The sequence below is a fragment of the Pocillopora damicornis genome, chromosome 1 (assembly GCF_964200805.1).
Source record: "Pocillopora damicornis chromosome 1, jaPocDami1.2, whole genome shotgun sequence".
Taxonomy (NCBI): Eukaryota; Metazoa; Cnidaria; class Anthozoa; order Scleractinia; family Pocilloporidae; genus Pocillopora; species Pocillopora damicornis.
In genome coordinates this window covers 36741319-36769293 of record NC_142670.1, presented here as the reverse complement: position 1 = coordinate 36769293, position 27975 = coordinate 36741319, and the positions used below count along the sequence as shown (strand labels likewise).

The 27975-nt window shown below is 37.9% G+C and overlaps 3 protein-coding genes across 4 annotated transcripts; 1 reads left to right on the top strand and 2 right to left on the bottom strand.

The window, feature by feature from the left end:
* Positions 1-753: 753 nt before the first annotated feature.
* On the bottom strand, positions 754-23247 carry LOC113669708 (vacuolar protein sorting-associated protein 11 homolog). Of its 2 annotated transcripts, XM_089212283.1 has the most exons (37): positions 23099-23247; positions 22952-23026; positions 21911-21962; positions 21287-21408; positions 20130-20183; positions 19579-19647; positions 19298-19395; positions 18527-18573; positions 18098-18192; positions 17479-17568; positions 17307-17358; positions 16263-16347; positions 15995-16059; positions 15775-15854; positions 15414-15493; positions 15074-15145; positions 14308-14386; positions 13700-13744; positions 13425-13526; positions 13214-13255; positions 13040-13107; positions 12384-12462; positions 12187-12301; positions 11651-11716; positions 10454-10566; positions 9843-9977; positions 9199-9287; positions 8995-9069; positions 8510-8600; positions 8170-8256; positions 7571-7618; positions 7392-7465; positions 7145-7240; positions 6993-7052; positions 6561-6627; positions 6385-6450; positions 754-1604 (listed from the first exon to the last, which is right to left on the bottom strand). In XM_089212283.1, the coding sequence occupies exons 1-37, from the start codon at positions 23111-23113 to the stop codon at positions 1506-1508; spliced, it is 2847 nt and encodes a 948-aa protein (XP_089068409.1). In that variant the 5' UTR covers positions 23114-23247; the 3' UTR covers positions 754-1505. The 2 variants fall into 2 exon arrangements, with proteins under 2 accessions (XP_089068409.1, XP_089068417.1); XM_089212291.1 differs by lacking the exon at positions 11651-11716.
* On the bottom strand, positions 2824-4587 carry LOC149053603 (5-hydroxytryptamine receptor 4-like). The gene has a single exon (XM_089212344.1). It carries the CDS (start codon positions 4446-4448, stop codon positions 3774-3776), a length of 675 nt encoding a protein of 224 aa, XP_089068470.1. The 5' UTR covers positions 4449-4587; the 3' UTR covers positions 2824-3773.
* LOC113669709 (YTH domain-containing family protein 1) lies at positions 23236-27387 on the top strand. Its single transcript, XM_027185785.2, has 5 exons — positions 23236-23422; positions 23546-23570; positions 23663-23742; positions 23928-25394; positions 26946-27387. The coding sequence occupies exons 1-5, from the start codon at positions 23402-23404 to the stop codon at positions 26979-26981; spliced, it is 1629 nt and encodes a 542-aa protein (XP_027041586.2). The 5' UTR covers positions 23236-23401; the 3' UTR covers positions 26982-27387.
* The last annotated feature ends 588 nt before the right edge of the window (positions 27388-27975 follow it).

The window sequence follows — 27975 nt, the reverse complement described above, 5'->3', positions numbered from 1 at the left end:
CGGCCTAAACTTTAGCAGACTTAACCATTGAATGAATTTCACTGCGTGTATAAATCGCAGATTCCATTTCGTTCTTTCGACACCTTAGATAAAATTGAAAGGAAATTGGCCTTCGAACACCTAATAGAAAAATTCATATTTTTCAAAATCACAATTCTCACCGATAAATCCTTTCCTTTATCAAATTTTTACAATCTTCATTCTCTGCCATCGATAAACACTTCTCACAAACGAGACGAAAGGTTTTTCTCCCCATTGAGTCTTAATAGTTCGGAAAGCGACAAGACTGAAGAACAAAAATTTATATTTCAAATCTGCACTCTTAATCCTAAGGTGTTAACGAACGCTTTTCATTCAACTAATCTATTCTTGTTTTTGTCGTTGCTATGTTCCCACCAATAGCGTGGGTCCATTTTATGCATAGAAGCACGCCTACAACCCACGTTTCCTCCTTCGCCAATTTATGTTTTCAACTCAGTAGATAATACCATTTTTTTTTTTCTCATCAGCCGTGAAAATATTGATAATCTTATCATAGGCTAGGTACACGTATTAGGGCTGAAATATGAACTATGAACTCAAAACTACATCACGAGTAGTCCTTACTTTTCGGCCAAGCTCGTTGCGCAAGTAACGTTTCCTACGCTTATCTCGTGTTCTCCAACCTCCCCAGTGTTTACATCAGGCTATGTAAACACGGAAACCATTTTACATTTCTTCATTAATTCTTAGAACAGGCCTTGTAAAATTGAATGTTGTTCAGAATAAAAATTTAATTCAAATACAGGACTTGTTAAGGCTACCATAAAAAATTATTCGACTGCAGTGTTCTCTGCAAAAAAACATAATTAACTAATCGTTATTTCCGATCGTCATTATTACCGCTCAGACGGTCCGTTACTTTGTATCAGTAGCGTGATATGAATATTTTAATGGGCGACCACTGTGTTGCTAGAAAAGTCCTTGGCTTTTGTTCGACGGTTGAACGTAAAGCTGGTAAACTGGGTCTCGCGCACGACATTGAGGCAAATCTCGTCCTTCCGCCTTGACTTCATGAACTAGGCCCATATTCCTCGAAAGGGCGCTACTTCTGAGGAGAGAGACACGACACCGCTCTCCACGTGCCTTCATTTTGATTGGTCCATATCCGACATCAAGGTACTCAGCCACAAATCAAAAGAATAGGCCACTGATCTGGATGGTGACCACTTTGAATAAATTCAGCATGTTCATGATATCGTGATCTCAAAATAGCCACAACACCGTAAGGGTTTATTCTGAACGCGACAAAAGTAGCGATTAGATCAACACGAATTGCAACTTCATCATCAGACAGACTCTCAAACATCTTCAAAATCTAGTTGTAATTATTTTTCTACCAAATTATTTAATTTTCTTCGGAAGACACTTCTTTTGTGCGGTAAGGAATGCACGTCTCTCCGCATTTCCCCAATGGTACCACCGCATACCATGAGCAACGAAGGCTCACCGGCTCTGCCCTCCAGCTAGCTGTGAGAGGTGTCCAAAAGTCTCTCGCGCTGATCTACAACAGCTTCGCGAGATGACTCTCCTCGTGAGAGGTTCGGGTCAGTAACCACAGTAACCTGTAAATGACAACGAAAAATGAACAGTCAATCTTTAGATTCTGTAAGCGGCAGAAACGCTTGACTGCACCCTTGAGCAAGCACAAAACTAGACTATAATTATCCCAAAAGCGATTAGATTGATAAACAAAAGAAAGAGGAGTGATGTCAGCGCTGACGGAAAGTTCCGAATTTGACTTCGAGTAAACCAGACGGCGAAGAATCCATCCACCTTGAAAGGCGTTTACAAACAACTTTGTTTCCGGCGGAGTATTATTCCGATTCAAAAAGAGGAAATTGATTTTTCTCAGCCATTCGAAGACGCGCACACGCCATATCGCGCTTTGACGCAACGAAAAAACACAAGAGAGCGTGGGAAGCGCCCTAGTTTGGTTTGTGATTCCAAAGCGACCGTAAAACGACTCGTTGTTCCGTTTCGTTTTTCGTTTCCGATTACAACGTGCGCACTGAACACCCCTTTAAACGCTATTAACCCTTCACACCCTAACATCAGTATGCATATTCTCCTTACTGTACTCTATACATTTCCTATGGTTATGACAAGGAGAATTTGACTAACATCAGTATGCATATTCTCCTTACTGTACTCTATACGTTTCCTATGATTATGACAAGGAGAATTTGACTAACAGTCAAGAGTTCTTTCAGTTGGCGATCATTTCTTTTGTCCTCGTGACCTAAATTTTTCATTCAGCAGTGATAACGTGAGGAGAAATTTGCTTTTAGTCACTATTAGGAGTTAAAAGGATTTAAGGGTTCAAGGATTCTTACAAATTTTTGGGTGCAATTTGAACTTCAAGACTTTGCGAAACTTTCGACAAATCTTAATATCCATTTTCCCGAGTCGGAGCTATGAATAAAATCACACAGTCTGCCCAAAAATGTAGTTTTGGAGGGTAAGGCACAAAATAGAATACCCCAATCACACTACTTAAAACGTTTTTGCTGATGGAATTAGGGTAGATTCTATTCAGCGACCTTGCAAAGATTTCACAAGGCGGTTCCTAAAGTCAAATCAAAATCAAATCTCCAACCTTTTCTTATGACGATATCTTTATTTGACAGACATTCTTCCAGAACTTGTGAACTGATTTACCAAATTTTAAAGGCTTCTCCAAAACTTCAAGATTGCCTTATATCGTGGCCAGAGCGACCGAAAACGGCCACAGAATAATGCCCGAAAAGTACTCAGTATTGCTTAAAATAAACCTCATGCTTATAATTTATTTTAGCAATCCTTGTGGTTAATTGAACTGAAACTAAAATAATTAAAACGGACGATCAAAAACGGGCAAACTACCGAAAGCGCGTTAAACCGCGGGCGACCAAATCACGATTGGTTTTCGTTTGGTTTCTGATTAGTTGAGAAGGTTTTGGACCAATCACTACACGGAGTAAAGCAAAACCAAAAGCTATCTACGATTACTTTTGATACTCTATTGAAAATTACTCGATTAACTATAAGAATTTCTTGCTAAGAAATGTTAGTGTCTTCAATCGCTGGAAGGCAACTTCAACAAGATAGACACTAATGCAGTGCGGTGTTTCCATAAATAGGGTGAATGGACTTTTTTGCCCATGGTTTTCCTGTGAAAGGTTTCTTATGAAGGCTGGTTGCAAAAGTCGAATTACTTGCTTCAAAAGTCGAGTTGTCCACGACTATCGTGTCTTCTGAACAACTTGGAGTTCTTCCAATCAGAGGCTGGATGGCCCGTGATCTTTGTCGTCTTACGCTGGAGATACTGTTTCGGTGGCCAGCTTCAAAATCCGAGTTTCTCATGCCCCTTGTGTCGTCTGTGCCACATGAAATCCTTCCATGCAGAGACCGAATGACTTTTAATTCTTGTGCTGTTGCCGTGGAGGCATAGTTACGAGCACGTGTTTCACATGCCAAATTGTTAACAACGATTGTGCTGTCGGTGCCGAACGAAATTCCAAATGCTCTTCCAATACGCCTCAACACCATCTTCACCCCACTTCGAAATTCTCTTTTTCGAATGGAGTAGATTAAAGGGTTGCAAACCGAGCTTGCAGCGAATATGCACCTTGTGGTTAAAATGGCTGCGACCGGAACATTTTCATAATACAAACGGCTTACACTTAGAGCCCAGCCGGGAAGAAAGCAGAACGTAAACACGGCAATGACGATGGCAACATCTACAACAGCTTTCAGCTCCCTGTGCCTACTGGGCATCTCCTGTTGCTGATTTGGGTTAAAGCCCTCGATGCTGTGCCCATTTGCAGGGCTAAAGAATTTCGCAGTAGGTTTCTCGCCGTCTTCACAACTTGCCTATTCAGAAGGACAACTATGATGAAAGGAACAACCCCGAGGATTAGCAGAATAATCGCAATGATGATGCTTCCCGAAGAAATCGCTTGCTCGCACAGGAACAGTTTGGGGTTTTGAACATACCTCCAGACACCGAAAACGGGAGAGATGAAGACTACAGTCGGCAGTAACCAAATAAGAACTATCCCTACAACCCTGGAACTAGTCATAGTGGCACTGTAGGTCAAAGGTGACTTCACTATGGCGTTGTATCGCTCGTACGATACAGCTATCAGATGAAGTGCCGTGTTGACGTAGAAATATCGCACCAAGATTGGATGGAGGCGACAAAATGTTTTTCCGTACAACCAATTCTGTTGTGCTGTGCTTAAAATGCAGAAAGAGTTCACGAGAATCAAGCATAGGAAATCTGACAATGCAAGGCTCGCAAGTAAAACATGTCGCATGATGCGGAATCTTTCAAATGCGATCGTCACCATAACAAGTAGATTGCCAGGAAGACCAATGACATTGAATAGGACGTGGAAACCTGCAATTACTTCGTTAAAAACCATGTTTGAAAAAGACTTCGCTAATAGCTAAATCTTGATGTGCGTTATCTTTTTCACGGAGGATAACCTTTTGTAGACTTTCTTAGTCATGACTTCTGGTATTGCGTGTATAAATCGCAGATGTCCTTTCGTCTTTTCATCACCTCGGAAGAGTTGAGAGGAAATTGAAGTTCGAACGAACAACGGCAGGTTTTCTCATTTTTTGAAAAGTAGAAGGCTCCTACTTAAAATTTCGAAAGTATTTAAGATGTTCACAACATTTTCCTATTTTTCTGTCAATGAAAACACCTTTGAGAAGCGAGACACGAATACTGTTAAGTTATGTTACAAAACTATAAATGATAATTCAAAAAATTGCCCTAACATTTTAGGGTTAAAATAAACTACAAAGACAACAATACTCTTAATCCTGGTTTTCCTTTCAGCAATTTGAAAAAAACTATCGAATTCATCTCTGCAAGCCATAAAATCACTTGATTGTCTGTCTTAAGCGTGTTCAAATTACACTTTTCCTTCATGACTCGACAATAAGTGTTCACGACTTTCTTTCATTCACAGACTTTTCCCACAACTCTCCCTCTATTAACCCTTTCAGATCTCAAACGTAATTCTCCTTACTGTCTGCCATACAGTTCTCATGATGTTAGTTTGGAGAATTCGGTATTAAATCAGCTAACAATTGCCCAAATGATATTTCTCTTAATTCTTATCACTTGTCTTCTTGACATTGTATTGATATTGTAAGGAGAAATTCTGTCTTGGTCACTCTTGGGAGTTTAAATGAGGTCAAGAGAGTACTCAGTATTTTTCCTCTATCAGACACAATGATATTAATGCATCGAACGATGAGCGTTCAAAAGGAGATAAATCCAAAACAATGGTAGGAAAAAAAAACAACTTTTTCACGACTAGTTGGGGCCAGCTTGAATTCGTCAGTTATGACGTACGGGATTGCGTGCATCTATCTCGGCCATCCCTTGCAAAATCTTCACACGTTTTTAAATGGTTGGCAGGAAATTACAATTTTTTGTTTTGACATTGTTAAAAGGATGAATTGTTTTCATTAACTGAGTTGATCATGCAAACTTGCGTTTCGAGCGTTAGGCCTTCTTCAGCGAGTTTCTTTCGCAGTTACGAAGGGCTAACGCTCGAAATGCCAACTCTGGAAATCTCTACGGCGCCAATTCTGAAAAGGACATTGATAAGCAATAATGCCTAAATTCCTTTGGCGCGCTTGCCTTTATTCCCTTTACGCACCCAGCGCTTGCGTGCCTGAGAAAACTTCAAACTCGACCATTTGACGTAGGTATCGATTTTTTAGAAAAGCTTGTGTGGAGTGAATTTGTATAATCCTTTCGATACAAGCTGATGTGTTTATCACTAAAAGCAAATATGAAGAACTATTGCGTAGAACTGTTGTAAACATTTAATCAAACACGTCTCAACCACTGAATTTTTCCCGTGGAAAATTCCCAAACTGATGCTGCAGAAAAAAATGGTTTCCACCGGGTGGTGGTGATTGTAAAGTCAGAAAAACCGGTCAGAAGGCATATATATTTAAAACCAACACACGTAAGCATGCACCTCCATGAACTTTTGGCTGCAGTGACATTCTTGGCAAAGGTTACAACTGTAGCACTTGTTTTGGACAGTCCATTACTTTCCAATATGAATCTCTTGTACGCGCCCAAACAGGTCATTAGCATATTATGTATCTCATAGGCACTCAAGAAAAAAGTTACACAAATTCACCCACAAGTATATTCCCAGGAGTATTTGTTGAAAGAAATACAATGATATGCCATCTTTCTGAGCATTTTACAAAGATTGGCACGTCTGCCCCTTGGTTAAGTCTCGTTAGAACGAGATCCGTAGTGGAAACTAATTAAAAAAGAGGATATACTCCTACACAGTGCGTCTAATCAAAGAAAAAACAAACCTTATTGAAAACACCGCGTCCGTAATACTCAGCCACAACAGAAAACCCATCCGCCGCTCTCTCCAGCTGAAATGAACAAAAACCATGCCTTAGTCCGAATTGTTTTGAGACGGGCGATCCGTCTTCGGATTTTCATCGGAAAGCTGTCGTAAATCTCCGGGAGATTTCGTCCTCACCTGGCAATGGAATTGTTCATGAAGATCTTTCGCCTGCTCCTGTTGTCTAATTATGTCGAGTACTTTTCTGAAACAGAACGAAATCTCAGTGTTAACCCTTCGACTTCGAGGATCTGATTAGCAATTCATCCTTCTATCTTCTTTTCATCTACCCACTTTACATCTTTCGGCAAATCATTGAAAAAAAATGGATTCTTTAATCCACGATGACAATCTGTGCTTGAAGACTTCCCAAAACGAGAAAACAGACCCTACCTTTATTTCAAAATTTAAATCTACTTGAACCTTTAAGCGCAAGAAAAAGAGCCAAAGGCTAAATTTTCAAAACCACGTCAGCTGCTCAGGAAGCTCCCAGGTTCTCTTTCAAAAAGACCATAAATTAAAATGTTTTTTTAGGACCCTTTTAGTAAAATAACTGAAAATTACCCTCACCTGTTTTCCGGAGCACATATCGGGCATTCGTTGTCTGATTCTGCGTATCCTTCAAAACAGCTACAAAATAAAGATAATGAAAAAATAGGTCATGACTTCGAGCGAAGCAAAACCACGTGAAAAAAAAAATGCGCCGCACATGCCGCACTTACTTTTGGTGAAATGAGTGCTGGCACAAGAAATGTACAGCCGGCAGGTCCAAAGGTCGGGAACAGACGCTGCATTTTGCACCTTGGAATATCTTTGCACTGGTAAAATAGATTGCATGATTAAGCTAGGTCAAATAAGTTAGTGCTTTAAACCTTTACATCCTATCGTAAGTATAAACAAGTATTAGCCCAACAAAGAAACTACTGCCACCACGATGAACAAAAACCGCTTTTACGATATTACCGCTACCTTGTCTTCAGTTCTTTGATTTGATTCCTCATTTTTTCCGTTTCCTCGCGATATTGTCGGATATAACGCTCATCCTAGAGAAAAGCACATAGAAAGACCTTCTTAAAGAGAAAAAAAATAGTATAAGTACTTAAAATTAAGAGACGATTAAGGTAGCAGAGTAAAATCCTTGCTCTTACATTTGCGATAAGTTCGTCTTCCATTTGCAAGCGACGTATGATGTAGTCCTGTAAAAGAGAAGTTCTCAGTGGGTAGTCAAAGTCGCATAAATTGATTTACAAGAGGTTTAAAAGAAACATGCTCGTAGTTCACGTAAAGTTGACAAGAACATTGTGATAAGGCCCAGATTATTTCACTTCAAACTAAAAATTAGGCAAATTTCTAGAATTTCATTCATTTCCAATACTGAGCTAAAAAATTCAGATTTTAAAGCTACTTTCCCTTAGATTGGGCGATTTCAAATTTAGCGTTGAAATTGATTCTGATTGTTTTGGTTTCGCTTTACTTCGCTCCATGATTGGTCTAAAACACTCGCGCCACTATCTCGACCAATCAGATGCAATAGTAAAACCAATCCTAACTTGGTCACTTGCGTTTTCCCGCGATTCAAGCATGTTGCCTTTTTTTTTAACTTTGAGTACACAAAGCCTCCTCGCCTTTCTTTACTCGCCCCCTCCTTACCGACTTTCACTAAGGCTGACAACGTCACTGGGAGGAGTATTGGCACTAATTCATGACGATAAATTTCGCTTCCCTCATAGTGGTAATTGTTTCTTACCTTCACCACTGCCAATGTGGCTGTTGAATTGTGCGCCAAGTTTTGCAACACGAGTAGAGGAGACATGAGGTTTCCACGGTCGATATGTGACTCACGGTCAAGGAAATATCAGTCTTACCTAATAATACACCTAGTTACGAGGTCTTCTTTCATACAGAACATGCCAACACGCGCACAAGAACCACAATCTATAACTGACAATAATATAACGCAAAGTGATAATCGCAATAAAAAGCGATGAGGAAAACGGTTTTACGGTCTAAGCTCACGATCATGCACAATAAAACATAAATGCTTAATAGCACTACATGGAACCTAAGAAACTCTATAAAAGGATATGATCAAGCACTTCCTTAATTTGGGACTTGCAGTCTGTTTCACGTCGGGCAAAGTAAGAGAGAGCTTGCACCCACAAACTTGGATCTGACGTCCTAAAAACAAAATTTTAAGGCAAATTCACTTAAGGCCATGTCACTTACGCAACAAATAAGAAGCATAGCAAAAACTTACATTGCGACTTGGTCTTGAGCTCTTCATGCCATTGACTCGGCCTCTAGCGCAAGTGCATTTTTGCGCTCCTGTTACCGGTAACACATCTTCCCGCCCCAAGTGCACGTATGTTTTCCCGCCCTTGCTGCTGGCATGCTTAAACGCTCTTGGCGCCAGTCACAAAATTTCCCGCCATATAACGCCGGTTACACATTTTTCCCGCCCTCGGTGCAAACACTAATGACCGCCGCCGCTTTTTCGCTTGTTCCCACTATAACATAATCGGTAACATAGCACGGATTCTCCCAAATATTCTCAAAAGTTCCCGAAACTTACCCATACTTTTTGCACGTGTCTATCACGTGACTATATTCGTTCTGCTCCATATGGTAATGAAGGATTTGTTGGTATCTATCCAAATTCAAGATAAAAGTAATAAAACTGAGAGAGTGCGCGGCAGGAAAACTTTCTGGCATAAATACAGCTTGAGCCGTATTGTAAATAAGTCTAAACTTAAAAATTTCTTCGATTTGAACTTACAGTTTGGCTTTTTCGTACAGATACAGGATACCAGCCTTGAAGTGGTGCATCTGTGCTAGTACCAGGGCGTGGTCAATGTCGTAACGTGCCTTTGAAAAGATTAATGCAAAAAGAAAAACCCCTCAGAACACTCGCAAATCAATGATGCTGCAAAGTGAGCATTTCAGCGTCTGTCTGTGGATACACTTCATAGGAAGCCTGGGTTAATGTCTGTATCTGAGCAACTTCGCACCTACCCTAGCTCATCATTAACTTTAACTTGTCATCAGTTGACTGTCGTTGGGTAGGGGGAGGGGTAGGGCGCAGTTGCTCAGATACTGACATTGATCTAGAAGCTTCGTCAATCGATGCCTGCGCATCGAAGACCGCTGAAAGACAAGGTACGAAGACAGCATGCTCATTCAATCAGAAGAGTAAAAATATATCGGCCATAATCTCAACCAAGAAAACACTCCCTAAAAAAGTGATGATAAATCATTCGGTGGGCAGGAATATAACACAAAAAATAACCTTAACGACCATAGAGTGTTTTATGAATAGAAAATCGTATCTCTACTCTAAATTACAAGGAAATGTACGGCAGTAAATTGTGAGTTGTACGATTGATTTGTCCATGAATACGCATTCAATTTTCATGATCATACCTCCACATTTTTCAGCAAATCAAGAGCTTTACGTTCATGTTCGACTTGCGCCTCAACGTTCTTCTGACGAGCAGCATCATTCAGATACAGCTCAAGGAGAGTGTTATACACCAAGTTAGACGAATTAGGCTGAACCTTCAAAAAAGAAAAAAAAAACACACTCGAACAAATGTAAAAATACTTTGAGAAAAATGTAATCATTTTCCTTGAAGTTTAATAACTGATCTATCACAAAATCTCAGGCTTCCTGTGTAAGACTTTTCCATCAAACAAAACCACAGGGCAAAAAGGATCGGCGCGGGCTGTGAAAAGCTGTGCTCGACCACCCTCGACAACTTTTGTTTGCTATCGGAAGTATCTCGGCTGACATGATATCCTACATTCGTTCTGACAAAGGGCTAACGCCCGAAACGTCAGCTTTGAAACTGTCTACGGTAGCCAATAAACATTATCAACTCAATTGATTGCTCAAGAACACAACACGATGACGTTGTTCGTGTTCGAACTTTAGCCTCTTACATGAAGCCCTTTCCGCTGACTAGAATCTCGTATCTCCTACACAAATTTTGAAAGAACCCAGACTCAGTAATGATTTGAAAGTGACTCCGTACCTGCACCATATGTTCCAGAAACTCAATCAGTTTGGCTTTTTGATGAACAAAGATGTGAATAAACTCTTCGGCGCGAGCCTTGTAAATCTTCCTCTCCACATCTGATGCAGGATCTAAATATCACACGTACACGACAGCAGCAAAATCACCATAAACAAATCATAATTTGTGAAGGTTCTTTTGGTCAGACTTGGCGGAACCTTCAGACAACGTTAACCCTTTACACCCTAACATTATATGCATATTCTCCATACTGTTCTCTTCACGTTTCCAATGGCAATGGCAAGGAGAATTTGTTTGACAATCAAGAGGTAATCATTCCCTTTATTCTCGTGGCCTAAATGTTTGATTCATGAGCGCTACTGGAAAGAGAAATTAGATTCTAATCACTCTTTGAGGTTAAAGGATCACTGCTTGTGCTTCTGTAAATGGCTGAATTACAGGAGTAAAATGGCAATAAAGAAATAACTGATATTCTGCGGAGAGTTCATTTTCAAGTTTTACTAGACACTTTCCAGTGTGTTATTGTGAGAACCCAGAAAAACAGTGTATCGTTTGGTTCGATTCCTACAGATCAGTATTTTTCCTATTCATTGTTTTCTAAGTTTCACAATAATATTCCAACGAGGCGGATTAACTATGACAAGAAAAATATCAAAATAAATCTAAAATATCTGTTTGGTAAGACAGCAAAAATACCAAACTGAAGGAAATACACCAAAAAGAAGATAAAAAAATTGATAAGATCGACACGTAGTGAATGGGATAAAATTGACAAATTTGAGCCAAATTTTTCCAGAGACATAAACCATCACTAACGGTCTTTCAAAAGAACCAATGCTAACACAGATCGGAGAGTGAACGTGACGAGTAAGACATGACTTAGAACCATTTGAAAGTCTACCACGAAGGTAAAATTTCATGGAGAACAGTCCTTCGAGGCGAGTGAGGCTTGAAAGAAGTAATGCTGTGTTCCATGAGGGAGATGGAGGTTATGCATTGACGCAAAAAATAACATGATGTATACCACGGCAAAACATATGTCTAAAGTATACAGTGAGATAAAATTTGACGTAAACAATGCAAGAAATGTGAGAGGACGAGATGTGACGCTGACTGTGACTTTGACGTGAGTATGACGTGGTTTGCGACGTGTAACGAGACATGGATGGTGACTGAATAGCAACAGCAGCTTACCGAGAGCGGTTGTGAAGGACTGATAAACCCCAGCACTAACAGGTGTGACAGAACCGGAAACTGTTCCTACAACAATGTTAACAGTAATATTATCCTTCCTGACTCTCTAAAATCTGTCCAACTCAATTTACCTTCGGAGAATAACGATTTAAAATCTACAAGATCCATAACATCACCAGATTGCAAGGAGAAGTGAAGTCATTCAAAATTTCACTCATTCAAAACGCAAAAATCGATTCGTCAGCTTGAAATTATATGATTTTTTTCTCGTTTTGGGAGTCAACCAGGACTGCATTGTTTCGCTATGTGAATGGTCTACAAAACTCACGTCGCCTTCCCAGCCAATCAGATGCAAGCTAAAATCAACAGCGACTTGGTAATTTGTGTTTTCCCGCGCTTTAGGAAGTTTGCAAGTTTTTGCGTTCAGTTATTTCTCACTGACCCTTTCAGACGATAGTCCCGGTTCCAATTGGTCGACGTTATTCCTTTGATTTTGAGTTGACCACACAAAATCGAAATGCTCGAAAAAAACTCACGTTCATGAAGTCGCTGCGGCTTGTAATCCGTACATAAAACTTTTAGCAGCTTTGTTGATTCATCAGGGACAGCATTCACCAAACTCTTTCCATATTTTTTCATGTTTCCTTCAGCCTTGAAATGAAGACAGAAAAGCTTTACGTCTTCATTCTTTCAGTATTTATCACTTTAAAGTCGAAACACAAATTTACTGTACCTCATAAAATCCTAGTTTTCCAATGTAGGACAGCGCTCTCTGGTAATCCTTCAGGTCTTCCAGTTGAATCTTTAAATATCTATTAGAGGGAAATTCGAGTCAACAATAATGCAACAGATTAAACCATTTTCCCGAGCATAGGCCACGCAGTGTTGTGCTTTCCTTCGCTATCAGCTACCTATTTTTCCAATGGACCATTCATTATCTATAGCCTGAGGGGGTGGGGTTCGGAGGGTTTTTTTGGGGAGGGTGGGTCAGGATTTGGGACTTGGTTTTCAGGGGGAAGGGGTATCAGTCGTCGCCAAGAAACTATAAATGGGGGGGGGGGGGGGGAAAGCGGGGTTGAGGGTGGGGCTCGAAGGATTTTGGATTTGGTTTTTAGTGGGAACGGCAGGGAGGGGTATCAGTTGTCGCCAAGGGACTCTAAAGGAGGGATTATAGAAAATTAACTCTTAATTTACCACCAGTGAGGGAGGGGTGGAGGGGGGGAGATCAAACAATGAGGTCACGAGAATATAAGAAGTGATGACTTATTTAAGAGGCTCTCGATTGTTAGCAAATTCTCCCTGTCAGTACCTTAGGATATGAAATGAGAACAGTACGGAGAATGTGCGTACTGATGTTAAAAACATTCGATCCTTTTTCCTTAAACTTACAAGTCGTGTTGTTCGTATTTCTCCGCTAAATACACCGCATGCTTGAAATATCCTGCCTGACGACACACCTAAAATAAGGAACAAATATTGTAGGAAAAAAAATGAAGATCCTGAGAAGATTTAAAATGTACCATTCTCACACAGTTTTTTTAGCGCAGTAGTGCAAGCATTTACCTTGATGGCAGTTTCAACATCAAAGTTTAATTCCCTGTCAGTCTGATAGGAAAAAAAGGAGAAATGAATGTAAATTCTTACACTGTAGTGTCAAGCTTAATGTGATGGAAATACAGAGTCATCCAGATTGGACAAGAAATTCTCAAAAGAACAATAATAAGACTTGTATGAGAATAATTGGGAGAATTCATTTACTGATCCTAAGTCATACCATGATAAACTCATCCAACATTGAGACATCCTTCAGCTTGGTGTAACAGTTCAAAAGAAGAGTGGTATGGTCTGTGTTGGCCAGACCTTGTTTGTGGAGAGCCTAGCCAAGGATGAATAAAACAACAATATTTTTTATATGACATTTTTTTGAGTAACAATAGTTCAAGGTCCAAAATTGTGACCAGCTGGTCATCATTGAGACTGAGGATAGTAGCACAAAGGCCCACACCAGAATGATTATATCACCAGCGTGCAGCTGACTCTTCCACTAACCTGAAGATACGCTGTAAGGTTGTGAATTCTCTGAGCATCCAAGAACTAAAAAGAAAAAATTATAATTTAATATTGAGCTTAATGCTACAATTCAAATAATTTTTCTTTTAACATTGACGAGGAACGTTTGGAAACCTGCATAAGACGATTTTAACTCTTAGAGATTCACTATGAATTGTGAAACATTACAAAGGCCAAGAATGAAAATCAGTGCAAAACTAAGTTTTATTTCATGCCAGATTACAACTGAACGAAAACTTAGTTTTGCACTGATTTCCACTCTGTGCGTCACATTTTTCATTTACTGTTCAAACATTTCAGATGATTCTGAATTGTAGAACACAATGGCCTAGATGAGAGCCCCTCAGTCTGGTTTGAAGATCTGATTCTCAATTCTCCCCTCTAGCTACTACACATTTCCTTGTAAATTGATTATGAGAATTAAGTGTTCAATCAAGGTAATAAATTGTACCTGAGGAGTTTGAGTGTTCTCATTAACTGTTTGTTGTACTATGTATGGATACTACAGGGAGAAGTTACTTGGTAATCACTTCTTGGAGTTAAATGGTTAAAACATAATATTATACACATTGTAAACAGTTCAATACCTTACGAATGACATAAGAAGGCTCCAGATGACCAATGGTTTTAATGTACTGTTTTATTGCTCCATCATGATCTCCTTTGCTGGTAAAGAGAGAAAAGACATAATTGTTCTCTTGGTGATAGTCATGTATTTAGTACACTGGTGTTTAGTTTATTAATAAGTTAATTAAAGGTATTTACTTATTTTGCTTTTCATGTAATCAGTCATAAATTTGATAATTATCGAGACAGCTACCTTAAAGAATTTAGCAATAACTCTTTACACCCTAACACCAGTATACATATCCTCCACACTGCTCTCTCTCTATACAGTTCCTAGGGTGCTGACAAACCCCTCTTTAGTTAGAGATCATTTCCTTACTCTCACTACCTTAGTGTTTGATTTAGAGGTGATGAAGTGAGGAGAAACTAAATACTGATCACTCTGAGTGTCAAAAGGGTTAACATGATCATCGGTTAGCACCCTTAAAAAGATTGTCTACTAACATCACCTTTATACTGCATAAATAATTTATATTGTAAGGAGAAACTTCAAGTTGTATTTAGATTCCTAGCATGGACATAGAATAGACAAAATCCCTCAAAAGAATGAATTAGAGGTCCTTCCACTTTCCACAGACTAACTAGGAAATCTTGGCATATATGTCCGATGCTAAGTTCAGTGTTCATGGCTCTAATAAGATCAACATTCTCAGAGAATGCATCTTTGGACAGTTGAGAAAAAAAAGAAACCAATTGCACACAGTTAATTTTCATTGCAGTCACTACCTGTACAAGTGATCTCCATATTGAGTAAAGATGTCAATCAGTCCATCAGAATAATGCTGACTTTTTGCCAAGCTTTAAGGAAACAAACAAAAGACAAATGAACAAAACAGAATACAAAAAAAACAAAAATAAAAACAAAAGAAAATGAAAATAAAAAAATCATCAGTCACTAACCCAACAACAGTCAATTGATAACAAGTTAGGGTTAATGTTGGGTTAGGGGAGGGGTAGGTGGGCAGTTGCCTAGATACTGATATTGATCCAACATTACAATACATATCAAAATTCCATATATGTTCTTTCAAAAAAATTCAACGTTAATTTTTAAAGTATATAATACCTGATTGCCATTGCATAAAGATTTTTCTTAAAAAGAATTTCCAGCTTTGTTTGCGTATCCTTCTCCTCTAACTGAAAAATCTGCCAGCAAAAAAGGGAAATACATTACAGAATTACTACATGTATGCACCTGAAGTTTTTTAAAAGTTTTTGGAATCAGTGCAGGTTTGCTCAATTCAACTTCAATAACATCAACATTTTCCAGCAAGAGATGTTTGAATGTAATGTGTTTTGCAGGGTGCAATAATTGTTTTTCATAAATCAGATTTTTTTTCTGGGCCTGAAATAAAAATAAATCATAGCAAAATCAATATAAATTATTAGCATATTTAATACAAAAATGGAAAATTACTTGAATTTACCTTATTTTCCATTGTGATCACAAACAAGCTGCCCCATTCACATACCACATCAATTACACCCTGGAATGTCCCAGTAAAAGCTGCAAAAAGAAAATCACAACTTTACCAATGTAATTGGCCTCCTCTTCTCTACAAAAGATGTGATAAATCACACACAATGTTCCAACTATTTGACAAATATCAGAAGGTTCCATTCTTCTCGGCATCCACTAACCCTTACCTATAAACTTGTTTTGAATGTCATAAACAGTGACAACATTGACATTCCTTGGTTGAGAGCTTCCTCTGCAAACCAAAAAGAATAGCATAGCCAATATTATATATTTAAAACAAAATATCAACAAAAACCATGAACAGCACTTTTTTAAAAAAAATATATATTTAGCGTTACTACCTTTAGTGCTGAGTTGCATATATTCTAGAAGTCTCCTAGCTGAAGTTTGTTCAAAGTCGCCATTTAACAGTCTTCTATGAATTTCTTAACTTACCCTACTGCTGGTCTTTGAATCTGTTTGTTATCCTTACTGACCACAACAAGATACCCTCGCCACCATGTTACCATCTGTTTCTCACCTGCAACGGCATCAAAACAGATTTATATCTTACTAACCCTTTACATCCTTACATCAATGTGCAAGTTCTCCTAACCATTCCCTATACATTTCCTATCGTACTTACAAGGAGAATTTGTCTAACAATCAAGTTCAGGATCATTGCCTTCATTCTCACGACCGTTACATTTGATTCGGGGGTAATACGTTTTGGAGAAATTAGATGCTTATCACTTTAAGGGAATATAGTTAATTCAAAATCAATGTGCCCTGTGAGAAAATTTTGTCACAAAAAATAAAGATATTTCAGAATTTTTATGCCACAAGTTGGAACTTGGAATGAAAGTTATGGGCTTCACTTCCATAGAAAGCTTAGAAAGTTCCAACTTGGATTTCTTTTCTCAGGCAAATCTTTGCTACTGACTAGGAAAATAATGTCTTCTGACAGACTGAAGTTATTACCACTGCAAAAAAGGAGAGGTTCTCAAACCAAGCACAGCATGACTACTATCTCTATCAATGAGTCAAATTCAGCCCTCTTGCAATTTTCAGATTCTGCTGTAGATTTTTCTAGGTTCATGTGCTGTACCAGTAGACCAGACATTAAGTTCTACATCCTAACCCTCCATTTCCTTTACATACATACCAATTAGGATTGCCATTAAGTTATGAAAATTTCATAAACCTGCCATTACTCCAATCAATTAACCATCCAATACAGGCAGGAAACATTATTCTTACTTGTAATATAAAGAAGATATCAAGCCGGATTCAATAAATTTTTCCAAAGGCAGATGCTGATGGTATAATGGGCAGCATTGTCCATTTAAGAGGCCATAAGGCAAAACCCAATCATGAGCCTGCTTGCTGTCAGAGGTCTTACACAAGGCCAAAGACAGTCAGTAACTGGCTTTTATTGAATCTCCTGATCATAACAGTGCATAACAGTACATTTTAAATTTGTTTACATATCAGAAATACCTTCAAATGCTAAGCAAGGACCTCTGCCATCAACTTGATAAAAATACAAAGCCTGAGAAAAAAAATCAGTGCCAATTTCATAGTCAATTTTCAAGAGTGCATTTAGGTACCAAAATAGACATTGAGAATTATTTAAAGGCAGGTACACTGAGTTAGAGTATACAAGGCTGACCTCTTTTCGAGCCACAATAAATTGGTTTTCTTGTGAAGCATCACTCATAACTGAACAACGGAGTTCACAGCCATGAGCATCAAGTACTTCCTGAGGATAAAGTTTAGAAATAAAATACTGAATCCTACTGATGAAAATCTACTTTTTAAAAACAAATAACTGTGAGCTGTAGCATACTCTCTAATACAGCAGCATTTTCAAGGACAAATTTGGCCAGAAAATCCCTTTTTCTCAGCTGTGGCTTAGCAACATACCTAAAAATTAGTTCCTTTGCACAAACAAGTTCAACCCTTCTTGTGTTCAAAACTTTGACCTTTAAGAGCTTAAGGTACAAGTGCAAAATGCTATAAAAATGCCTCCATGCATGAGAAAGTCTTAACAACTGTAAGATAAAAGAATACTAGACAGGACATGTAATCACTGTAAGGATGCTGAGATTTAGCTCCACAACAGAGATTTAAAAAATTCAATTTTATGTCAACTTGGATGGTACTCTGTACTCAGTTTGAACATATGCAAAGAATCTACATCACATGGTTAGAAAGTCTATGAAAACTCCTTGAGTTTGACATCATATTGCCACACAACCACAAAATTTCTAACCAAAACTGGTACTCACTCTACGATCTTTAGCTGAAGTGTTGTATGACAGAACTGTTTCAGTTGTCACAACGAACAGAATTACACTGTCACTTGTCTGTTTGAAGGCAAGTCCTATGATGGGTGACAAAAAATAGCAAAATATCATCATGCCATCATTCACAAATCAGAGTAAACCTAATTCCTATTATAGCTATACACTCTGTTCTACCTATGTTACCAAATTATTATTGAAACACTAATTGCATCAGTATTTATTCCAAAAACACAGTGTATACTGAAGAAATGAATGAAAACTTGATTAAAATTCAAATTCTAGCCCCCCCTCCAACACAGTATATATTCTTCTAGATAGAACCTTATTTTGATTACTGATTGTTGTACCATTTTCATTGTAACAATGTCACTTTTTTTACCCTTTTAAGGAGAAAACTAAACCTAACTGTACCTGTTACAGGATGCTTGTCGTGATGAACAATTCTCTGCTTTGTGTGCCTTAAAACAATAAAGAATGATGATATAATGTAATAGGCAATGATATTTCAAGCTGTTATTGTTGATGCGGAAAAATAACTTTGACCCTTACAAAACCACAAAATATTGCATTGGTAGACAGTAAATCACTAGTTAATAAAGGTAAATTTCTAAAGAAACTGACAGGAGGAAAGAGCTTCTTAAGCTGAAGTTTCAAATGTTTTGCCCTTTGTAAAAGCGACTTACAAAGTAAGTCACTCAGCTAATTAGGAAGAAAAATTAATGGTCAAGGCTGGAGATAGCAAAAATGACAATGAATTGTAAATGATCTGACAAATTTGGCTGAAAGCTGAAAGAAAAAAGCAGCATAGTTGATTACAGTTGAAGATGCAGCTACTGCACAGTTCTGTAAATTACTATTCATGATGATGTTATTGGCTTTAAGACTCGAGTAGTCTTCATCACAAATTTTATATCTATCCAGGTTTATCAAGCAAAAAAGTATTGTCATTCTGAATGAAAAGTAAGTTACCTAGTAAAATTCTTTAGCAATAAATAGGCCACTTGTGTGGTACTGGCAATGAATGATTTTCATAATGACTTCTGTTGGGACTGTCAAAAAACAATTCTCTTTCACAAACAATAATCTCCTTCAGAATGAAAGAGGGACAGTATTAAAAAAAAAAGAGTTACTGCATACATTGTTTGCAGTGCATTTTTAAGTCAAGGACATTTCCTTTCTCACCTATCACGGGTGATATCTCCTTTGTATACAAGAACAGTACCATCGGCAAATCCTACAGCCATCTGTGTCAAGTTTTCCATCAATGCCAAACAAGACACCTGCCATTCAGAATAAAAGTCCTTTCTTAAGACCTCAATATACCACTCCAGGCCAGGTTTTAAGATATTTAGTTCAGGATAAATTGACCAATTTCTATAACTTCTTTAATCATAAGCACTGAGTAGAGAAAATGAAATTTTTGTGAAATTAGATGATGTAAAATAATCATAAACAAATTGTACCGCAACTGGTTTGTTTCCTGGAATAAGCCGCTGCATGCAACAGCAGACAGGGTTTCCATACTTGTCAATCTAGAGAAAAACAATTCTCATTAATTGATAACATCAGTGAAAGACACACACTAACATGGAATATCATCACTTTCAAACAACTTAGATGAGTTTGCTAACAACTTTGATAAGTTTCCTAATAACTTCAAGCAGTTTGTTAACAACTTACAAAGGATGAGTTTGCTAACAGCTAAAAGTGAGCTCAACTAAGATGAATCTCCTCACAACTAAGATGAGTTCACTAACAACAGAAGCGAGTTTTCCAATAACTTAGGTGGGTTCACCATCAAGTAAGAAATCTTTGCTGAAAAACCTAGAGGAGTTTCCTTACTACCTAGAAAAACTTGCTCTAAAATTTAATGAGTTTGCTAAACTCTTAAAGGAGCTTGCAAACAACTTAATAGAGAAACTGTTAAAAGCAGAAACCTAAGTGTGTGCACATGTGCTCTAATTATCTACAGTATAAGTCATAAAGTGTAATTTAAAAATATAAGAAAACAAACCTTGTCTAGATTCCAAACTCTCATAATTGGATCAATTCCTCCTACTTCATCTTCCTGTAGAGATAAAAGATTACAATTCATGAGGACACTTTCAACAATATCATTATGACATGATGTACAAAACTGCCACCACCACACTGCTTGTCTTAGGAATATATAGTATAGTTGAAAATAATAAAAGCTTGAAAGAATTGTCTTGTATTTGTAAAGAGAGCTGTAGTCCAGTGACATTTTAATGGTTCCTTAACCCTTTGATCCCTAAGAGTGACAAGGTTCTAATTTCTCCTTACAATATAACCCCTGAATAAAATGTTTAAGTCATGAGAATAAAGGAAATGATCAGCAACTAATGAAGCTCTTGATGGTTTTATAAATTCTCCTTGTTAGAATGCCATGACTCTTTCGACAGGCACGGTTTAGCTTCGCTCTATGACAGATGCATGAAATTATATATGGATCTGTTTTTGTCTGTCTCAAATCCATCTCACAAATTATATAATTTGCTGCCAGATAGGCTTTTTTCAGCTTACAATACTAGACACCGGCGCGTTTTTAACATGCCGCGCTTTCGCACTGACCGTTTCAAATTTTCATTTATCCCGGCTATGTGCGCATGTGCTAACCTAGATCTTTAGCCATTCCACTGCTGTATATTAGCTATATTAGTTATATTAGTAATTTTATTTAGGTCTTAGCATTTTTGTAATAGGTAGTCTTATACCCCATTCACACCAAAGCTTAAACATGTTTTAAAGTTGTTTTGTTAAACACACTTTAATTTTTTTTTCTTAGTAGAACCAACTTTACCTAATATTTTCTACTTAAAATATAGCCCATTGGAAATGCAAGTTAGCAAGTACTTGAATCCTACGCAAAATTAAGTTTTTTCAGTTCTCTCTTTGTGATTTTCATTCAGTAAAAGTCAGTTTAACAAAACATGTTTTGCTGGTGTGAATAGGGTATTATATAGTCTTATATAATCAATGATTGTGAAAAGCACACAATTCAGCCTATGGCTGCAATGTATTTTATTTGATAATAAACTATCTATCAAATTATGTGTAGAGAAGAGTATGGAGAATATGCACAATGATGTTAAGGTGTAAAGGGAAGTATTTCACACAATTAATTTGTTTTACTGAGTATGAAGCACTTACTCCAACTGTAAATAAAATATTTTGCTGTTTCAGTTGGTAAAAATGTGACACACGCATTTCATAGGCCTGGAAAGATGTGATGGTTAAATCACGGCCCAGGAAGTGAACAAAACCAGTTGAATCTGTCAAAATACAAAAACCAAATACTTTAATCACTGCGCAATATAAAAAAAAACAAAAAACATAATTACTTTTCCTAAATCTTACATTAGCCAGTCTTGAGCATAATTAAACAAAACTACATGGCATCCACGGTACTTAACAGCCTATGTTTTTTTAACCCTTTTAACTCCCATGAGTGACCAAGACAGAATTTCTCCTTACAATATCGATACAATATCAAGCAGACAAGTGACAAGAAAAAGGAAAAACATCACTTAGGGAATTATTACTTGATTCATTACCAAATTCTCCAAACTAACATCAAAAGAACTGTATGGCAGACAGTAAAGAGATTACTAATGAGATCTCGGGTGTTAAAGGGTTAACTGTCTTCTACTTCTAAACTTATTCACAGCCCCAGCTACTTTCTGTTTGAAAGTCATGTTTTTAAATGCTTTTTGCATATTTAAAATAAACTATAATGGCAAAATTTGAGCTCAATCTGTAGTAAAGATCACTTGCCTCCAATAACTAGCTGGCCTCTTCCACTTGTGCATGCTGTGATACTTGTATCCTATATGACACAAACATGAATTCTATTCAAATATTGACATTTACATGAATCTCCGTGAAATCAACACAAGTCAGTGTCCAAACAGTCAGACATCCCCCACCCCACAGGCTGTATGACCTCACCCTAACACATCACCCCCAACAAAAATTAATATATCCATAGTATCAAGATTGATGGTTTGATTTTAGAAGTATCAGGGATAAATTCCAAATAAAAGAGTCGAACTTAGTGGGTATTAAAATCTCTTGTCAGCTTCCACACTCACAAAAGAATTGACCACAAAATATAGGCCAAAAATGGGACAAAAAAGAAATTGTTTTTCAACAGTTGCCAACGTAGAAGTAAAAATTGTCTCTTTTAGGATAGGCCATCAAAAACTTGTTTCTATATACAACATGCTTTGAAAGGAATACACTTGACTGTAATGTGAGTCAGGATTATAAACATGTCTTGTAGCACTCAAGTGCTGGAAGATTTGTCCTAGTTTAGAAATTGTGCAAATTGCCAAAAACACTTTTTTCAGTTTCTTATTTCATTTTTCATTTGACTTTCACTTTCTCATTCCAAATTAAACACAGACATATTTTCAAAACCTGTTAAAACTGAGCACCATGTTGGACAAAATAAATTACTAAGAAAATCACTTTTTCAATGAAATCTATGTCAGTCTGCAATTTTGACTACTTGTAGGGATCATCCAATCAATGTCCTTGCAGTATTTGGTTATTTGCTGTAAATTTGTAGAGTAAAAACTTAACTTAACTTAAACAAATTTTTGTGAGATGGAGCAAGGCACCCCCTCCCCCATCCCACACCACCCCTCCCCCGGCATGGGAGGAGATCTGTTTGCAAACCATTTTGAAGTTTTTTCATCGATGACATAAGCTATGAATCGATTTAAAAAGAGATGGGGAGCAAAAGTTTCATTTGAATAAAATCATACTCTTATGAACGTCATCTAAATCCTAGTTATGTTTGTAAGAACCAACCTTCAGACCCGTAAATGGCTGAGTCGTTCCGGGGTCTTTCAGAACCTCCTTGTCGAAAAAATTGAACCGGCGCCACTGCAAGACGAAAACTTTCATTTTTGAGCCCTGGTTTGTGATTCTGAAAACATCAAAATGGCCGAAACAAACCTGTAATAATGCCATCGCGCTGAAGTATTGTCAACAAAATATTTCAATTCCTGGTTCCTCGTACCCTAGTCCACCATCTTGTTTAGAATCCTACCCAAAAAGGCCTATGGGAAATACCATATTTGGAATACTTGATTGACAAGTTGCGTAAATTTGGTGAAGTCACGCAAAGCACGCGCAGACGAACCACAGAAGGAGCGGCCATTTTCTTTTGTTCTCTTTCCTCATAATCTAAACGACGTGGAACGAAGTGACCATCATTTGGAGATTTTAGTATCGAAGACTATTGTACTCTTTTAGGGAATGTCAGCTACTATCGACCAGGTATGTTTTCAGTTTAAATTATTTCGTTTTTCGCCGATATCTTGGCGACCAACGGCAACAACGACTAATTTGATTCTAATTTCCTCTGCATTCCTGAATGCGTGTTCCCTCGTGTGTGTGCAGCGACCCAAGGATCACAGCGGAAAAGGTACGTCACTGTCTTTTTACTGCGTGTTTTAAGCGGCAAAGAGCCGTTTGCGTGATAGTTAATCGATTAACGCTGTTTCGAATATTTTACAGGGTACGTGAACAAAAATGGCGAATTACAGAATGTGGCGGGTGAAGATATCGATCGTTACCTCCATCCGGGAGCGAAACAGGTGAGATTTGTCAGATGTTTACTTTGCAGGCGTATTTTCTTCGCACCACTCCGCGAATTAACCACGATTTGATTCCTTCAAGGGCCTACACTAACTGTTGCCGTGTCTTTTTTTCTATCCCTTCGATAACGTCATGGCATTCCCGATGGATCGGCTTACGACGATAATCATAAATTCGTGTTTAGGGCACCGAGAAACAGTTGAACTCTCAACAAGTCAACACGAGCTTGCCGAGCCAATTAACGGACACTTATCTGCCACCATTTTATCCTACGACAACAACGGGTTCCAATACAGGATTACCTCCGATGCCATTCCCTTATCTGAATGCTGCTGGAATCAGCGACGGCACTTGGTCCACTGGAGTACCTTCGCTCAATCCTAACACGCTGTTTCCTTCATCGGGTTTCGGAGCAGTTGGGAACGGAGAACAACTATTACAAGACCAGATGTTCAATCACAATGCAGGAGTCGCCGTTTCTACAAACGCTTATCTAAGCAGTTTAACCCATAACTCTCAGGGCCCCCAAGCACTCTATTTTCCTGGAACATCTGATATTTCATGGGGGGAACAGTCTCAGGGGGCAGCAATGTTGCCAAATTTTTACCAACCACCACCACCTCCGACATCTGAACACGGAGCTTTGAATCCTATTGGAGTTGATTTGGACTCTTTGAAAGGAAAGGAGTTTGGTTCTGCTGGAAATGTGGAAAATGCCCTTTCTAGTTTGGCTCTAGGAGTAGATGACAAAGGAAATGAAGGGTTGAACGATCAAACCAAGTTGTCATCTCAGGCAACTAGTTCATCAACTGTTACTCCTTCTGAGACTAAACCAAAGTCTTGGGCTGCTATTGCAAGCCAACCAGCTAAGCCAAAGGCAAAGTTACCTCCACCAAAACCAAAACTGCCTCCTCCAATAACCTCACAACAAACTGTTGGGCCTTCTAAAGTTGAATCTGGAGCATGGGGAAATGCAGTAAAATCTGGTCCCAACAAGCCTGCAATTGGCCGCGGCACAAGGCCGCGACCCAATACAGGAGGAATGTCCGGAAATCCAGGACCTGTGAATCCACCAGTTAATTCATCTGAATCTGTTCCAATTCTTGATAAATTGAGATCCAAGAATTGTTACAATCCAAAGGAATTTGGCCTACTTCAGAAAAATGCCCGGTTTTTCATTATCAAAAGTTACAGCGAGGACGATATTCATCGTTCAATCAAATACTCCGTGTGGACAAGCACAGAGCATGGAAACAGGCGTTTGAACGATGCTTTTAAAGAGCAGCAGGGCAGTAAATCTCCAATTTATCTGCTTTTCAGTGTGAATGGAAGTGGCCATTTCTGTGGAATTGCAATGATGACATCGGAGGTCGATATGGAGATTGAAACTGGAATTTGGACTCAGGACAAGTGGAAAGGCAAGTTTGATGTGAAATGGTTCTATGTGAAGGATGTGCCAAACAATGCATTACGTCATATTCGCTTGGAGAACAATGACAACAAGCCTGTTACCAATTCCCGGGATACCCAGGAAGTCCCACTGGAGAAAGGAAAACAGGTACTGAAGATCATTCATTCTTACAAGCACCAGACATCAATCTTTGATGACTTTGGCCATTACGAGAAACGACAGGATGAGGAATTTAAAAAGGTAAGATTGAGCTTATTTGAAACACAGTGACATTAAGGCATCACTTTTGAAGTAATTATACTTCCTCATGTGTAAAGTCAAGGTTTGGAAGTGCAAGCCAAAGGTTGTCCTGAGAGGTGCATCTTATTTTTTACTTTTAGGCATTAGTTAGGTCAAAAAACATCCTTGTTTAAAATTTAAATCCACCATTCTTGCCCCTTGTAATGATTGGAAAGTAGTAATTGGAAAATAAAGATTGGAAATCTGCAGCATTCTACCTTCATGAACAAGGAATTCACACTTAATTTTTGGCAGTAAGACTTTTGATTTTAAAAATTAAAAAAAAAAAAAAAGGCAAGAGAAAGTAGAACCATTTAAAATGATGCAACTCTGGCTATTTATGGTGACATGATTATGCTAATGTATTAGTGCACATGTACTTTTAGCTGTTTGCATTTATTTTCTAGACTGTCACTGGCATATTATTTAAGAAATTATCAAGAATGGAATAATTGTTTCATCTCCTGGTTTCTGTTTCTCTGCTGTTCAGGGCGTGAAATTAACTTTTTTTCTGATAGCCACTTGGCTCCTAAATTCTTCAAAGTGGTAGCCAATTCTCAAAAAGTTGGTCGCCATTTTCAAAGACAAACAAAATCTTTCTTTACGCTGTCAGCGTTCCAGATAGACCCTCCAAAATTAAGTAAGGGAAAAGATCTTTAACGTGCTACAAAGTGGACACTAGGATGGATGATATACAACGTCAGGCTCATCTAAATCCTAGATGGCGTCTAGTTATCGATCGAGAAGCATGTGCTGCGTTTTGGAGACAAACTTAATGAGGAAGTTTGCCGCGGGTTTATCTTTGCAAATCTTTTTAATTCACTATATCTCTTGGTAAGGTTATGATGAAACGTTCTAGTTGCTAATTTGGCGACTAACTTTCAGGATTTGGTTGCCAAAGTGAAAAATTTTGTCGCATTGGCACCTGTATTAGGTGCAATTTCACGCCCTGCTGTTACAGTTCTACCACAATACTGAGTAACACTTCTATGATTCTATCATGCTTAAAATTTTAGTAGGAATTGTGGTGCAATGACACAGCAGGTGAATATTGAAATTGTTGCTTGAAGATGAAATCACAAATTATGTTGATGTGCTTTTAACCCTTTAACTCCTAGATCAAATTTGTAATTCTCCTTACTGTCAACCATACAGTTTTTATATCATTATTTCAGAGAATTTAGTATTGGATCAACTTATTGTCCTCAAAAGGATATTTTTCTTTATTCTCATCACTTATCCGGTTGATATTGTATAGATATTGTAAGGAGAAATTCTGTTTAAGGGTTAAAGTAGGAAGAGATTTACATAGTGCTTTACTGTATTTATAGATAGCAAGTTCTATACCTCAGCAAAGGGGTTGGAAAAGGTTCCTCTTCCAAGAGATAATCAGTTGCACTTAGATCCCATAATTGGAGAATTCTCAAATTGCTTATTGAAATAAGCATTATGAGAGAAAAGATATGAAGTTAACATCTACTGAAAAAGAAATTCTTTCTATCTGTTTTTCAGGGAGGAAAGAAAGTTGTTGGAGTCAAAGCACCATAAAGAAGGGCATGCATAAGTCTGCCTTCACTAGCCAGAGAGTCTGAATAAACTATTATTCCAATAATAATTCTTTTCTAGTTGGGCAAAGGAACCCTCTAATGATTTGCTTTTGGAGAATTTCAATTATTCCAATGGTGATTTGAAATTCTGTATAGTCTCAACTTCAAAATAACAAATCACCAGTATAAACTTTAAAAAAAAATATAGACTGACTCGTGCTGGGAGGAAGCTTATGTCTTTAGGTAGGTATGAGCTCAAAAGCTCCCCAAGTACATGTAGTAGGATCATTGTTTTTTATTCCTTGAGTACTGTAGGTTGGAGCCAAGGTGGTGCTGTTGGCTTAAGACTGTTATGCATAGCTGCTATTAAGCTGGGGGTCCTTTCACAATAAACCACAATCGTGTGATATTGGTTTTGATTCTTTGATTGAATGGTACAATCTGATGTCACTGAAATTCTCACCTCCTTCTGAATGATTACATTTCTTTCACTTAAAAATTGTAAGCATTTTATTCCCAGGGATGACCTAAAGAATTTCTCTCAACAATAATTATTCATTTTCTAGCAGAGTGCTGATGGAGGGTATAAATATTGATGAGGAAAATGTTTGATCAAATACCAAACTCTCAGTTCTGAAAGTGTAAGAAATGTATCCCAAACAGTGTTGAGAATCGATATTTAGAACGTCATGAAAGGGTGACAATGCACAATTCATAACATGATACTCTTGTAAGAAACGTAGAATATCCAAGTCCTGGGTTAAGTGTTCTTGCAAAAGTGTGGTGAGAAGTGAAAGGTTTTTTCATTGGAGGAGGTGCATAGCACTTGGACAATAGCTACAATTTTTATAAATTACCTTGGGTAAAATACCTTTAATGGTGTTTTCTTTGCACATTATCTCGTTTCAGTTTGCTTCCTTATTTAATGCATGACGGGCTAAAAGATGTTAGAGCAATTTTATAACCTGTTTTATTTTCAAGAATTCTCAGTGAAT

Bases quoted from the DNA above. Each gene is read 5' to 3' on its own strand.
- LOC113669708 (XM_089212283.1), bottom strand. The intron at 10,567-11,650 runs GTAAGCTGCTGT...TGTGATATTTAG, and splicing joins GTCCTTCACAACCGCTCTCG to ATCCTGCATCAGATGTGGAG. The intron at 8,257-8,509 runs CATATCCTTTTA...GACCGTGAGTCA, and splicing joins AAATTAAGGAAGTGCTTGAT to CATATCGACCGTGGAAACCT.
- LOC113669709 (XM_027185785.2), top strand. From the start codon at position 23,402: ATGTCAGCTACTATCGACCAG. The intron at 23,423-23,545 runs GTATGTTTTCAG...GTGTGTGTGCAG, and splicing joins TGTCAGCTACTATCGACCAG to CGACCCAAGGATCACAGCGG. The intron at 23,743-23,927 runs GTGAGATTTGTC...ATTCGTGTTTAG, and splicing joins TCCATCCGGGAGCGAAACAG to GGCACCGAGAAACAGTTGAA.
- LOC149053603 (XM_089212344.1), bottom strand. From the start codon at position 4,448: ATGGTTTTTAACGAAGTAATTGCAGGTTTCCACGTCCTATTCAATGTC.